The sequence below is a fragment of the Gorilla gorilla genome, chromosome 15 (assembly GCF_029281585.2).
Source record: "Gorilla gorilla gorilla isolate KB3781 chromosome 15, NHGRI_mGorGor1-v2.1_pri, whole genome shotgun sequence".
In the NCBI taxonomy this organism is placed as follows: Eukaryota; Metazoa; Chordata; class Mammalia; order Primates; family Hominidae; genus Gorilla; species Gorilla gorilla.
In genome coordinates, this window is record NC_073239.2 from 94066782 (window position 1) to 94082258 (window position 15477).

Below are 15477 nucleotides of genomic sequence, written 5' to 3' on the forward strand. Positions count from 1 at the left end.
CTCAGGGGCTACACCCATGGGAGCCTGGAGTGTGGTTCCAGTATTCCCTATCAGCCTTTCCTTTTTTCAATGTACTTCTGTCTTGAGCCTAGCAGCTTCATTCCTGCTTGTTGGAATCAGCGTTCTCTGCCTCGAGGGTGGCACATAGCAAAGTGATCAGGAGGGGGCTGTGGAACCAGCCCCCCAGCTCAGGCCCTAACTTCACGGTACTAACTCCCTGATCTGGGCAAGTCTTTTAACCTCTCTGGGCCTGAAATTCCTCATTCATAAGATGGGATAATAATAGAACCTGCCTGGTCTTTGTACAAGAAACAAAAAACACTCTAGTAATCTTAAGCAAAACCAGGACTGGGACATGATGCTGTAGTCAGCTTGATTCATACAGGGAATCTCAGGGTCTCGAAATCACTGGAAGAATTAGAAGCTGGGTCTTCAGAACAGAGCAGAACTGTCCCTCCAGACAAATTACTCCTCACCCAGTCAGGAGGGCCATTACTGGAGCCACAGAGTTCACGTCCTTTCACCTGCTATCTAGGGATGAGAAAACTGCTGCAGATTTTGCCACAATTGCCTCTCACACCACCCCCTCCCTGGGAGCCAGAGACTGGGCATTGAACTTCCTGCAGAGAATCCCTTCCTGTCCTCAGCATGGCTTGTCAGCAGAACACGGCCTGAGCACCAGGGAGAAGGCCTCCTCCTCCCTCTCCTCCCTTCTGCCTTGTAAATCTATCTCCACCATGTCTAATTGATGAGCTCTAATCTGTATCCAGAACCCCAGCTGCAAGGGAGTGTTGGAAATGTACCTTTTAACTTTCCAGCTTCTGCAATATAGGAAGGCACAGAGGTGGGAATGGATGCTGAGGGTATCAACCGTGTCCCATATGCAACCTGATAGGTTTAACCCAGTCGACACCTGAAAAGACTTGGCGCAGGGCCTGGCATATAGAACTCACTCAATAAGTGTTAGCTGTTATTCTTATTCTTGGGCTGGGGCAGCAGCGAGAATTGCCTGGCCCTGCCCACGAGCCCTGGCAGAGAGCAGCAGAAGCAGAAATGCCTTTGCCCAGCATGGTGCTGTCCATGGTGCTGAGAGCCCAGCTGGACCCAGCCAGGGGCGGCGGGATCATTGCTCTGCTTGCATCGTGGGCCCAATGGAAGGTGGAACTGCAATCCTCTCACCCCATGCTGAGGCTTCAGGAGTGACTGCGGCGGAGGGACGTTTGGGGACCTCTCGGGGAAGGCTGGCTTCGATCCTATGAAGAGGACAGCAAAAGCAACAACTTAGTTTGTGGCACAGTTTACAGAAAGAGTCTCCATGCACTATGCCCTTTAACTAACACTCATAATCACCCTGGTATAGGCAGGACAGATATGATCTTTAAGAAAAAACTGAATAGCAAGAGGTTAAGTAGCAGCTGATAAAAAATAGAGCCAGATTCACACCCAGTCTCCTTACCTGCGGCTGTATGCTCCCTCCACTCCCTGCAGTGACTGCTGGAGGGAAACTTGGTAGCCAATGTGCGCTATGTGGGGGCAAAAATTTGGGATTCATGTACTCTGTGCACTGTGCGAATGTGTACAAACCACCTACATTTTATTCTTTCCTACCCTTGAGTGTGTCTCTGGGTAAAGGGCCTTCTGTCTCTCATTGAGGCCTACTATGTGATGGTCTTTGGGAGAACCATGGAAAGTATAAGAGAAAGATATGGTCCCTACTATCAAAGAGCCCATGGATTTGTTGGTAAGCTGGCTGCTCACGTGCGCGGAAAAATGAGAGGATGGTCCCAGGCAGTGGTTGCAAGGCCAGCTGTGTAAAGAGGGTGGGAACAAGGTGCAGACAGGGCTGGTAATCTGAAAGAGGGTTCAGAGGAGTAGAATATAAGCTGGACTCAGGGGCTTTAAATGCTGATGAGACCAAGGCTCACCCAAGTCCAGGAGGAAGTGGCTCAAGCTGTGTAGGGGTGGGGCAAGCAACTCTGAATAAGGGGGCTAGTGGGGCAGAACAGAGGGTACCATGAGGAAGTAGCCAGGCCAGTGGCCTCTAGGGTAACGGGAGGAATACCAGAGCCTGGAACTTACAGTGAAGAGGTGGTGTGGGCCTCTGTAGATCTTCAGCCAACTCTCCACAGATTCGGGACCAGCTGGGGGTGGGGGCAGAGATTGCATGGGAGGAGAATATAAGGACCAGCCTCACGAACTGCCACACTGTGACATGGTTTAAGAGGCACTGACGTATCATCCTTTATCCCCAAATCTCTCCACCATCTCTCCTTATTTAGGAGGAGTGAGAAAACTTTTTGGGTCATCAAGAACTCCTTCTCTAGGTGCAAATAACCCTGTAAATCTCAGTCTGGTGCTTTTATGTCTTGGCTGCACACAATAATTGGAGATTCTCATGCTTAATGTCTGGGGTGGAACATGAGTATCTAGATGTACTAAACACCATCTAGGTGATTCCAGTGACCCCCTCCCAGGCTAAGGAGTCACTGAAAGCACTGAGTGGGGAGCCAAAAACCCCCAGTTCTATCCCCAATCCACCACTTTCCCGAGCCTTAAGCAAATCTCCATGTCTGCTGGAGACTCAGTTTCTCCATATGTAAAGCTGAGCAAACCACTCTTTGTTGTGAAGAGTTGAGGAGTTTGAGGATGGTATGGGTCAGGGAAGGGCTTACTGATATTTAGGGAAAGATTTATGGCCAGCAGACATGTCAGTGGTGAAGGACGTGAACCAGAGCCCTTCATTCCAGTGACACATCCTCCCTCTCCCCACACTTCCTCCAATAGTAACCAGCCCCCTAGCCATGAGAGTGAACCTCACTGAGAGGGGGTCCCTCAGTGAGAAGGGGCAAGGGGTGGTGGGAGCAGGGCAGGAGACCTGGAGAAGAAGGAAGAAGGGGAGGTGGGAGTGGATGCCCATGACCAGGAATCCCAGCTTGTTTGTTTAAGTCCAGAACCATGGGAGATAACCTTACCTGTTGTTAACAAAAAGATGATTAATTATTGAAGCTACTGAGGAGGCTAAATGGCAAGGGGGCAGGGTAGGAGCTGTGGCTTTGTGCACTCTGGGGGTCATGGGGTTGGAGAGAAGGTGGGGGTGGCTCCCCAACTATAGCACCTTTTCCTAGGGCATGGCTTGTGGCTATAGTGATTCTCTAATACAAACCAAAACACATGCCCTATGGACCAGTTCCTGAGAACTCATGGGGGTGGTGGAGCAGACTGGGCCCTGGGCTGTGCTGGGAAATGCAGGCGTAGTGGCTGCAGATCCAGCCTGGGTTCCTGGCTCAGCCCACTCTGCTCTCCGCTGCATCACCCTAAAGGCTAGGGAAGCTGCTGTCCCTGGACTAAAGTTTGAGCAAGGTCATCCCCTTCCTCTGCCCCCTGCTCAGCATGTCCAGAGCAGCAGAGGCTCAGGGGCCAGCAAAGCAGAGGGTTACGAATGGTCTGGCTTCAGGGCCAGCTCTGCCATTCACTAGCACCGTGACCTCGGGCCAGTTAACCTCTCTGGGCCATGACCTTGAGCCCGTTGTTTAACCTCTCTAGGCCTTAATTTTCTCTTGCATTTAGGGATGGTTCTCATACCCTAGAGTACTTATAAGAATTAAATGAGCTAGTACTTAAATAGAAAATATTTAGCCCATATTACTTGCTCTGTAAACGTTACCTATTAATAACATTTGTCCCTCCCTGGGCCCTCCTGGACCATCCTAACTCTGGGGTCATCCCTGAGATTTGGCTTTGGCCTTGAGATGTCTAACTCATCTGGAAGGGGAAGTGGGAAGCAAAGTGCTGGCCTTGTTAGTTAGGGCAGCAGTGGATAAAACCAGGCTAGGTCTGGAGGCCTGGGAGTGAGCAGTAGGATTGGGCAGACAGAAAGGCAAAGCTAGCTCTTTTTGAAGCCTTTGCCCAGTTGCCAAGGACAACTTTGCCCAAGCCTAGAACAGCTGAGCTGCCAGCTTTTGGCATAGGAACCCAGGATGGAGGAGAAATGGGACAGGAAGAGGGCCACACACTCTCCCATCAGATAAGATATGCAGCTAGGAGGGGCCCTGAAACCCTGACTCACCAACCAGTATTCACATCATCTCCCACTGCCCCTCCTTGGCCCACAAAGCAAGGCTGACATTTGTTTTTTATGCACAGGAAGGACAGAAACAACCACCACCTACCAGCTGCAGTCTGTGGGATAGTGGATGGACCTTTCCATCCTCACATCTCTCTCCTCTTGCCTGCCCCAGAACAGAGAGGCTGGAAGGAGGAGTGTAGGGACTGTGCAGTCTGGGCCCCTCACCACAGCCTTACAAATAAGCTGATGAGGAGGAGGATGGCAGCGCTGGTGAATTAAGCAGTCATATTTCTCAAGCACTGTGCAAATGGATTTATGTGAATTATCTTACTTCCCCTTTGCAATAACCCTGTGAGGCAATACTGTTATTATACCCATTTTCCAGATATGGGAACTGAGGCTGAGACAGATGAAGTCACTGCCCCTGTTCACACAGCTAGCAAAGGTGGGTCTGGGATTAAGTCCAGTCAGTGGCTTCAGAGAGCCTGATCCTTCCCATTGCCCCAGACAGCCTTTGTCCTATACTGTGAAAGTGATGTCTAAACAGATGAGTTCCTTGATGCCCCCGCTACGCCCTGCTGGGCTGGTGGCCCTGCTGTGTTTTCTGTTGGCATCCTAGAGTTTCTAGCTTCATTCTTTCCAGTGCTGGTGCTTTAGTCTCCACTAAGCCAAAATCTGGATTTTCTGCCTGTCTTCTTCACACCCAAGAGCTAGCTCTCCCTCCAGAAAGAAGTATGGTCCAGGGAGGGTGAAGGGATGCAGAGAAAAGGCTTGGTGCTGCTCTAGGTTTCCACGGCAACAGCCTCCCTCATTACTGCCTCTGCTTGCTGCCTGGGAAAGCTGAGGAGGGTGGTGAGGTGGGAGAGGGTGAGGATCTTGTCTCCTTTCTTTTCCTCCCTCACTGCCCTGCAGGTTGAGCAGCCAGGTTGAGCTGAAAGCCTGCACCTGACCAACCTGCTGGATGGAATTCCCCACCTCCTGCCCAACTCCAAGCTTAGTGGCTGGGGCCTTGTAACTAGGGGTCCTCCCAGGCAGAAGGGCCACCTGGTCCAAGCCGCCCAACAGCAGTCCTCTCCCTAACCCCAAAGGCTGGGATGTGAACTCCCTAGAGAGGACCTCATGTTTGTACTTCCAGGGGAAATAGATACTCAATGAATTCTTGTTGAATGAATGAATGAATGAACCAATAGTGATCTATTCTACACTGTAGCCACTGCCATTCATTTTCATTTCCTCAAAACGTTATATTCAGCCTTCCCTCTAGGTCTTTGCCAACACGGGTGCCTCTGCCCACGCTTCCCCATTGCACAGGACTAACTCCTACACCCCTTTCACATCTCAGCTTGGAGGTCACTTTGTCAAAATTCAAAACTTTTACACTTCAAAAGACACTATCAAGACAATTAAAAGAAAAGCAATAGGCCGGGGGGAAACTGTTTGCAAAGCAGAGCTCTGATAAAGGACGTGCATTTGAGCATAAAGATGACCAAAGGGACCCTGAAGGAGGGTGCTGCCAACAAGGGACTTCCTGGGTCTGTAAGTCTTGTGGTCTCTCCACCGCATTTGTCCTTTTGCAGCAGCCCCGTAGCTGAGTGGAGCCTCCGGGCCTGACGTGGACCTTCACTGGAGAAGTGACTTAGGTGGGAAAAGTCTCCTCGGGCCTCTCCACCTGCAGGATCGCCTTCCTACACCTTCCCCCGCCCGCTTCCTTAGCGCGGGCTCCTCCCAGTGACCACCAGCAGAACTGCAGCCTCCTGCCTTAGCTGACCTGGAGCCCGAGGTAGCTCAGATGCCAGCTCCTTCCTCCAAGAGACCCTAGAAATGCCATTGGCTGCTACTCTGATGCTCTGGCAGAAGGCATGCCATTAAAGCGTACTGTGTTCGATGTAAACTATTATGAGTTTGCATCTGGCTAAACGTGCTAGTGAGTGAGTTAATTAGCCACCTGGGGTAGAAACAAGAAAACTATGGGTGGCCTAGGCAGAGCTCGATGGAGCAGGAATTAGGGGAACTGAGAAAGACAGGCAAGAGACTCCCGGATCCTGCTAGACGCTAATCTAGAGGGTGGGAGTGGGAGGAGTTTTGTGCACCCCTTCTGTTTCCAGGACTACTCTCAGGCCCTCCATCGTGGGTTCTGTGAGTGAGCACAAGCAGCCCAGACTCCCAGGCCACCTCCTGTCCCCTGCTTCAATCCCTTTACCTTCGTTCCTTCTCCATCCCCATCTCTCAGCCCTCCCCAACTCCTGAAACCTTTCCATGGTGCCCCCTGGATCTCCATTCTTCATTTTGCAAACATTTATGTGATGCTCCCTGTGTTCCAGGCATTGTTCTACAAGATTAACACATCCTAACACTCCTCTTAAGAGCCCTGTGAAGTGGGTACTAATGGCTGTTGCCATTTCCACTTTACAGAGGAGTAAAGTGAGGCATAGGGACTGTAAGTGCCTTGCTCAAGGTCACCCGATGAGCGATGAGCGAGCGTTGGAGCTGAGATTCAGTGTCACGGAACCTATAATCCCCAGAAGCATCCCCAGCCCCTCGGTCTCCTCACCTTCTGACTGGGAGACTCCCCAGTCCAGCTTCCCTTTCCACCCTCTCAGAGGGTGGTTCCTGCTTCCCCTCCAACACCACTGGCCTGGGGATGGGGACGTGTCTTTCTTGTTCCCCTTGGCAACATTGAGACTCTTCCTCCCTGCTTTCTAGAGCCCCCTGTCTTGGACCCACAGGTGTCAACCTAGACATCTTGCTGCCCATCTTTGTTAGTCGTCAAGGAGTCCCCCAGGCCACTCTCCCCTTCCCCCCTCACTGTCTCCCCAGTGCTTTTCCTGTCTTCATTCTTGCTGATGTCAATGTCCACATCTCCACAAAGATGATCCTTCTGATACTCAGCCGCTCGCTCCCACGGTCATGTCCTAGACCCGATCACCACCGATAGCTGGAATCTCTTTCATTTCAGCACCAAACATCCCACTTTCGGCATGCCACTCCCTCTGCTCTACACTTACTAGTCGTCCACAATTCTTCTACCTCCCCTTGGAACTCCAGTAGCTTTCCCTGGTCCTCACCCATCTTGCATCTTATTTCTCTCCTGGCTCAAATTCCACAGCAAATCATTACAATTATTCACCTGCTACACCCTCAACCCTCTTGTGTTATGCTCATACTTGCTGGGGGGAAACCTCTACCCCAACTAAGTCTTCCACACCTGCAACCATACAGGTGAATCTAGCACAGCAAGTCTGGCTGCTCTCGTCAATTCAAGATCATGAGCCTCCACAGGCCCCATTGTTGCCTGGCAATCCTGCTCCATTTCCGTAATCCATCCTCTCTCATTCTCCTAGACTTCTATTTCTACCTTTTTTTCCTGTCCCCAAATATCCAACATCTGCCCACCACCACCTCACACTGTGCTGAGACCTCATTCCTTCTTTTACTGAGAAACCTGAAGCAAAGCTGGGCATAGGGGCTCGCATCTGTAATCCCAGCACTTTGGGAGGCCGAGGTGGGTGGGTCACCTGAGGTCAGGAGTTTGAGACCAGCCTGGCCAACATGGTGAAACCCCATTTCTACTAAAAATACAAAATTTAGCCAAGTGTAGTGGTGGGCACCTGTAGTCTGAGCTACTCAGGAGGCTGAGGTAGTAGAATTGCTTGAACCCTGGAGGCAGAGGTTGCAGTTAGCCAAGATGGTGCCACTGCACTCCAGCCTAAGCGACAGAGTGAGACTCTGTCTCAAAAAAAAAAAAAAAAAAAAAAGAAAAGAAAAGAAAAAGAAACTAGAAGCAGTAAGGACAGAACACTCACTGGCTCTCGCCACCACTCCTGGGACCAGCCAGCACCTGAGCATGTGTGCTGCCTTCCCTCCCACTCACCCAGCCAACAGCCTGACTCTCAGTAAACATCTCCACTGTGCACTAGTTCCCAACCCTCCCGCAGTCTCACTTTGCTCCAGCAGTTCCCCCCTCCTCCTACTTCTTCTACTGAATCATTCCCACCACTATACAATGTGTTATTTTTCCCGTCTTAACCACTTTCACCTCCAATTACTCTTCCAGAGAGCTGTTTTTGCCCACTGGCTCCAATTCCTCTCCTGTCATTCTCTCTGGAGCCTATTCCAGTCTGGCCACCTGCACGTGGCTTAAACCATGGCTAATTTGGCTGGGCGCAGTGGCTCGTGCCTCAAGTGAAAAAGAGATAGAGAGGGAGATAGAGAGAGAGGAAGGAAGGTAGAAAAGAGAGAGGAAGGAAGGAAGGAGGGAGGGAGGGAGGGAGAGAGAGAGAGAGAGCGACCATGGCTCATTCACAGTTGTCATCTTTCTTGACCACATCAGCACTGGTTCCTCCCTCCTCCTGGAAACATTGTCTTCATTCAACCCAGGACACCACCCTCTCCTGCTTTTCCTCCTTCCTCACTGGCTGCTACTTCTCAGTCTCCTTCTCTGTTTCCTCCTCCCCTGCCCTGTAGATATTGGCGCACCCCGAGGCTCCCACCTTGGATCTCTCCTCTCACTACATTCTCTTCTGTAATTCAGGGCTTTGCCTCGAAGAGTTGTCGCTATGCCAGTGGCTTTTGTCTCATTTATGTCTCCAGTCTCTTTTCTGAACTGCAGACTAACCTATCCAAATCCCTGCTCCCCGTCTCCACTTAGCATGTTCCAAACTCAACTCCTGGTTGCACCCTTGCACCCACTCCCCCTCCACCTCCACTGTCCATTTCCATCCTGCACTTTCTGCCTCTCCCATTCCATGACAGCAACTCTATCTTCCAGTGGCTCAGGCCAAAAACCTGAGAGTCATCCTCGACTCCTCTCACTCTTTCACATCCCCTATCTAATCTGCCGGCAAATCTTGTTGGCTCCACATTCAGAATATTTCCAAAATCTGAGCACGTCTCCCACCTCCACTGCGCCCATCCCAGTCCAGGCTACCATTGTCTCCTGCCCGGACCCTGGCTGAGCTCTCCGCATCTACTTCTCCACTTGTTCACCCCTCCTGCTCCCCCACCTAGTCTCCATATAAGGATCAAAGAGATCTCATTAAAGCCTGTAATCCCAGCACTTTGGGAGGCCGAGGCAGGAGAATAACTTGAGTTCAGGAGTTTGAGACTAGCCTGGGCAACATAGTGAGACCCTTGTTTCTATCAAAAAATTTTAAGAATTAGCCTGGTGTGGTGGCATGCACCTGTAGTCCCAGCTACTCTTGAATATTGCTTGAGCCCAGGAATTGGAGGCTACAGTGAGCTATGATCGTGCCACCGTGACAGAGTGAGGCTCTGTCTCTCTCTTAAAAAAAAAAAAAGTCATTTTAATTCACTCCATGGCTCACTCCCCATGCCCTTTGCCCTGCCCTGTGCAGCCCACTGGTCTGCTTGCTTCCCCAACTCTCCAGGCAAGCTCGAAGCCCAGGGCCTCTCCTCCACTTAAAGTGCTCTTTCCCCAACAGCTGCATGGTTCACTCCCTCAAGTCCTTGCTCAGATGTCATTCTCTCAGTGAGGACTTCCCTAATCACCCCTTTACAATTCTAACCTCACCCTCATCCCTCCACTTTGTCTCCCCAGTAGAATCCCACAAGGGAGGGATTTTTATTTATCTTGTTCACTGGTGCATTTGTCTAGCATAAAGCAGTTGCCCACCAAATATTCAAATGCATCAATGAATGGATGAATGAGTCTACTTTTCTCGAATGGAAGTGAAGGGTTTCCAGGTAGAGGTGAGGTCTGAAGGCAAAATGAATGATCTTTTGAGAGAACAACCACCTTGCAGATAAGTTCAAGTAGCTACCGGACACCTCCCATTTTCACCTGCCCTTCCCACTGTTATCCATGCCTGAGGAATGTGATGCCAGGGACGGCAGGCTCTGCATTGGTGTCTCACCAAAATGTTCAGGCTCACGGAGTTGGCTCAGGTCCCTGGGCAGGTGCTGGTCTCCCTAGTTCAAATGCCTGGAAGACAGACCTTTCTAAGCCAGGCATAGAAATAACAAACTCCACATATTTCCAGCTATTTGTGGGGGCAAAAAAATTAAAACAATTGAACTCATGGAGATAGAAAGTAGAAGGATGGTTACCAGAGGCTTAGAAGGATATGAGGGTGGTGGGGAGTGGGGATGCTTAATATGTACAAAAAACAGAATGAATAAGACCTAGTATTTACTAGCACAACAGGGTGACTATAGTCAAAAATAATTTAATTGTACACCTTAAAACAACTAAAAGAGTATAATTGGATTGTTTGTAACCCAAAGGATAAATGCTCGAAAGGATGGATACCTCATTTATCCTGATGTGCTTATATCTCATTGCATGCCTGTATCAAAACATCTCAGGTACTCCATAAATATATACACCTACTATGGACCCACAGAAGTTAAAAAAAAAGGGGGGGTGTTTCTTGAGTCACTGCACATGCCAGGCACTGCATTCCCTAGGAGCTATGGCCCTTACCATGGCTGGATGGTGACTGGATCAGAGATTGCTGAATGCAGAGATGATTGTCAGTGAGCCCCGTCTGCATGGGCGTTCCGTGAACACAGCGGTTTTGACTTCCAACCTAAACATTTCCACACTGGGGTCTGACCCACCTTTGTGAAATTTGTTCATTTATATACAAGAAAAACTTCCCAAGGTAGAACTGGTAAAATGCACATTTGGATGTGCATTTTACAACCTTGTTTCAGGGATCCAGTGGTACAAAATAAGAACTCTCCCAGGAAACCAGAACCAGTCTGTCATCCCGGCCTTGGGTTTGAGGAAGCTGTTCTCTTGCAGGACAGGGCTGTGTGCCGTCTCGTGGGCTGGCCCTCCTGTCTTGGGTCTGAAGTGGGTGGCCTAGCCCGGCCAAGGCACTCGGTGCCCATCCCACAACTCCCCATCAGGCTTCTGTGTTTTGCAAAATGCAAGGGAGTCTTTGCGTCTGACCTGGATGCCCTCTGTTCCCCAGGGATCCTCCCAGGATGTCTGCCTCACCGGACGACCTGAGTACAGGGGGAAGGTTACAGAACATGACAGTGGATGAATGCTTCCAGTCTCGGAACACCGTCCTCCAGGGGCAGCCCTTTGGGGGTATCCCCACCGTGCTGTGCCTCAACATCGCCCTGTGGGTGGTGAGTCCTGGGCACTGCAGGAGGCAGACAGTAAAGCCTCAGACAGGGTCGAACTTTCATAGGTGATGCAGTGGGGGACCCAGTTGTCCAAATGGACAACAACAACAGTGATACAAACCACCTGAATGTCAGTCCTGCCCAGGGTGGCCCGGGTAGGTGGGCCTCAAAGAGGCTGGAGGAACAGGCAGAATTCCTGGGATTCTTTTCTGTGCATCATTGTCCAGAGGTCCACCTGGCCTCCTTCCTCTTTCTCATTGCTGAGGTCTTCAAGGCACATTCTGGTCCCATAGATCTGAACATGCCTCCAGCTCCATTCAATGAACTCTGAGCATCCACTCTGTGCCCAGAAGCTGCTGGGCGCTGGCAACCTAGAGTTGAAAGGAATGGCCCCTACTCCAACAGAGCTCACCTTCTAGTGGAGGAGCTCCCTGGGGACCTCAGGGACAGGGTCTCCCCCAAGGGAATGCAGGGGGCCAGCCAAGGGGAAGGGATCCATGAAGTCTCCCACCCCACATTGCTTTTCCTGGCCTGTAGCTCGTCCTTGTGGTTTACTCCTTCCTCCGGAAAGCTGCGTGGGACTATGGGCGCCTGGCTCTGCTGATACACAATGACAGGTGAGGAGGGGTCGAGATGGGTGAGCCGTTGCCCCCTTGGGGAAAACCTGCTGCCATGGCCAGGACGCAGCTCTGCCCAGCGCCCGAGCTGCAGCAGGTGTCTCGCCAGCAAGTGGCCTCTGCCCCTGCTCTGCCCTCCCTGCAGGAAGGGGACTTGGAGGGCAGCCATCCCTGGGCACAAGGCCGTGTTTTTCTCTGGTCTTAGACTTTCTGGATCATGTGGCTGAACTCCCAGATGCCTGGTGTACCTGGCACAGGGGCAATTGCTGTCTGTGCCCAGAGCTGTGTGCTCAGCAAAGGAGCTGAGGAGCGCCTGCCCGTGGCAGAGCAGAGGGCAGCCCTCAGCCAGGGAGTGGGGAGGGAGCAGGGCAGGCAGCTGAGACCTTTTCTCTCCTTTCTTACCTCCCTGCCCCTTCCCTGGCTGGCAGCCTGACCTCGCTGATCTATGGGGAGCAGAGCGAGAAGACATCTCCCTCGGAGACTTCCTTGGAGATGGAACGCAGAGACAAGGTGAGTGCTGGGAGCGGTCTGGGCGGTGGGAGTCCCGGCACTGGGCAGGCAGGCATAGTGTGCACAGGAAGAAACACGGCTTAGACCTTGGGGCTTTGTAATCAGCCAGCCTCAACCACTCTGGCAGTGTGACCTTGAGCAAATTCCTCAGCCTCCCCCAGACTCAGTTTCCCCACCTGAAAGATGGAGTTATTGACCATACCTACTACTAGGGTGCCAAGTAAGTGTTAACGAATTAAGATATCTTAGAGAGATGTTTAACATTAATTTGTCTTCTCTGCTCAAATCTCCAACCCTTCTCACAGTCCCGTCCTGCCCACATCCCTGCCTCTGACTCTGAATCAAGGCCTCGCCTCCCATTTCACATAGAAGATTCTAGTCATCCGGTAGGGATTCCCTCAGCCTCAGGCTTCCCAGCCCTGTTTAGTGGAGCGCAATCTGCTGTTTCCTCCTCTTCCCTGGTGAAGGCCAGCCCTCCACCCGACATTCATGCATTCCTTCAGCCACTTGCTGGGAAGCACCTGCTCTGTGCCAGCCACTGGTCTGGGAGCTGGGGACCAAGTCCTGCCTCATGGCGCTGTCTTCCCCAGGCAGGGGAGACGACCAGACAGAGGCATGGTGGAGAACGCCACAGGGGGAGGTCAGAGATGGTCTCGGGTAGTGGTGACATTTCGGCGGGGCCCTGAATACTTTGAGAGGGAGCTCTGAGAACGTCCTCCCTCCCCACCCCCACACACAGCTGAACTGACAGTGGCCCATGCTGCTGTCACCACTTCCTCACCTCTCACTCACGCCCCGCCTCCCACTCACGCCCCGCCTCCCACTCACGCCCCGCCTCCCACTCACGCCCCGCCTCCCACTCACTCCTCCTCTCCCACCCACGCATCCCCTCCCACTCTCGCCTCCCCTCCCACCCACGCCCCCCTCCCACTCTCGCCTCCCCTCCCACTCTCGCCTCCCCTCCCACTCTCGCCTCCCCTCCCACTCTCGCCTTCCCTCCCACTCTCGCCTTCCCTCCCACCCACGCCCCCTCACACTCACGCCTCCCCTCCCACTCTCGCCTCCCCTCCCACTCTCGCCTCCCCTCCCACCCACGCCCCCTCACACTCACGCCCCCCCTCCCACTCTCGCCTCCCCTCCCACTCATGCCCTGCCTCCCACTCACGCCTCCTCTCTCACTTACACCCCACCTCCCACTCACGCCTCCCCTCCCACTCACGCCCTGCCTCCCACTCACACCTCCTCTCTCATTCACACCCCGCCTCCCACTCACGCCTCCCCTCCCACTCACTCCCCGCCTCCCACTCACACCTCCTCTCTCATTCACACCCCGCCTCCCACTCACGCCTCCCCTCCTACTCACGCCCCACCTCCCACTCACGCCCCACCTCCCACTCACGCCCCGCCTCCCACTCACGCCTCCCCTCCCACTCACGCCTCCCCTCCCACTCACACCTCCCCTCCCACTCACGCCTCCCCTCCCCCTCTCGCCTCCCAATCACGCTTCACCTCCCACTCACGCCCCTCCCACTCACGCCTCCCCTCCCACTCATGCCTCACCTCCCACTCACGCCTCCCATTCATGCCTCCTCTCCCACTCACGCCTCCCCTCCCCACTCACCTCCCACTTACACCTCCCCTCCCACTCACGCCTCCCCTCCCACTCACGCCTCCCCTCCCACTCACGCCTCCCCTCCCACCCACGCCTCCCCTCCCACTCATGCCTTCTCTCCCACTCACGCCTCAACCTCCTCAAATGTGAGCTCCCGTCCCTCACTCCACCCAGACAACCCTGAAGGTCAGCAGTGGTTCCCCCCACCGCTAAATCCAATGGACTTTTCTCAGTTCACATCTTGCCTGCGTTCTCTGAAACGTCCGACCCTCTAGACCGTCATTCTCTCTTGCACAGGTGCTCTCCGTTGCATAGGTGATGTCACATTCTTTGGGTTTTCTTTCTGCCTCTCTGTCTGCTCCTCCTGTGTCTCCTTTGCAGGCTTCTCCTCCACACCGGGAGTCCCCCCAACCAGCTGATCCCATATCCTTCCCCTCACCCTGACTCCTGGGCAATGACACCCACACTGACAACTTCCTTTGCCATCTCTACACATAAACTTTTATATTCCTGTCTCCAGCTAATCCTCTCTCACTGGGCCCCAGCCTGATTATTCAATGCCTTTCAAAATACCTCCATATGGATATTGTAGTCATTTGGGGTTCCATTTGTCTAAAACATTTCATGATATCCCACCACACACCCACCTGTTCCTCTGACCTTGGTCTCAGACCTCCCACCATTCTCCCCAGGGTCTCCTCTCCCTCTTACCCAGGTCCCCAAGCATAGCCAATGTGTCTCCACGTTGTGTTGCTTTGACCTTCCCAGCTTTCTTTCTCTCCATCCCTCCTACCATCCCCTGGTCCAGGCCTCCATCAGCCTCTTGCCTGGACAACTGCAGTAGCTGTAACTGATCCCTTTAGGTCCACACTCTAGGGCCCTTATCCATTTTCCACCTGCATCCAGAGAGATTCCCCTGCCTGGGGACATATATTCTGCTGCAGAGACCTTCACTGTCTTCCTAGGGCCCGTGGAATCAATTGCAGATGCTGTGCCGTGGCCTGGTAGTTTGGTCCATCCTCCCTTACTCCTCCCAACTCCCCTATCCCTGCCACATGAGTCCACCTTTTAGCTTCTCAACAGGGCCACCTGCTTCCCTCCACCAGCCCTTTCCCAGGCTCTTCCCTCTCCCCCTTCCCCAGTGGCCCTTCTCTGAGTCACTCACCTTTTGTTGAGATTTCAGCTTAAGCACACTTCCCCAGGGAGCCCTGACCACCCCTCCTGGGTCCAGATCTCTTGTTATATAGCCACAGAAAATGCATTCCTTTTCTTCAACATTTTTAACCCTGTCTGTAACGATCCCTCATCTGCAAGATCAGTCTAGTGTGTCTGCTTTCCACAGGCCCTGAACTTGGATTTGCTCACCACTGCACCCCACATCCAATCCAGCCTGCCATGTACTTAGCATCTGATGCATATTTGTCAGTTGCGCTAAGTAAGCGGAGCCAAATTCCTTCCGTTGTCATCCCTCGAGAGGCGGGGTCCTTCACTTGCTAGAATCTGCCCTCTCCAAAGTGCAGAGCCTCAGACAAGTGACTTCGTCTCTTGAAGGCTTCCTGGATAGAAAAAAGGCA

The 15477-nt window shown here is 52.7% G+C and overlaps 1 protein-coding gene across 4 annotated transcripts in view; it reads left to right on the forward strand.

Moving 5' to 3' along the window:
• The window catches only part of TMEM63C (transmembrane protein 63C), a 78214-nt gene that overhangs the window by 26478 nt on the left and 36259 nt on the right, over positions 1–15477 (forward strand). For all 4 annotated transcript variants that reach the window (XM_055361068.2, XM_055361066.2, XM_055361067.2 and 1 more), the window contains 3 exons: positions 11005–11167; positions 11702–11781; positions 12210–12291. In XM_055361068.2, coding sequence (XP_055217043.2) covers positions 11005–11167; positions 11702–11781; positions 12210–12291 — 325 coding nt within the window. The remainder of the gene's footprint in view (positions 1–11004; positions 11168–11701; positions 11782–12209; positions 12292–15477) is intronic.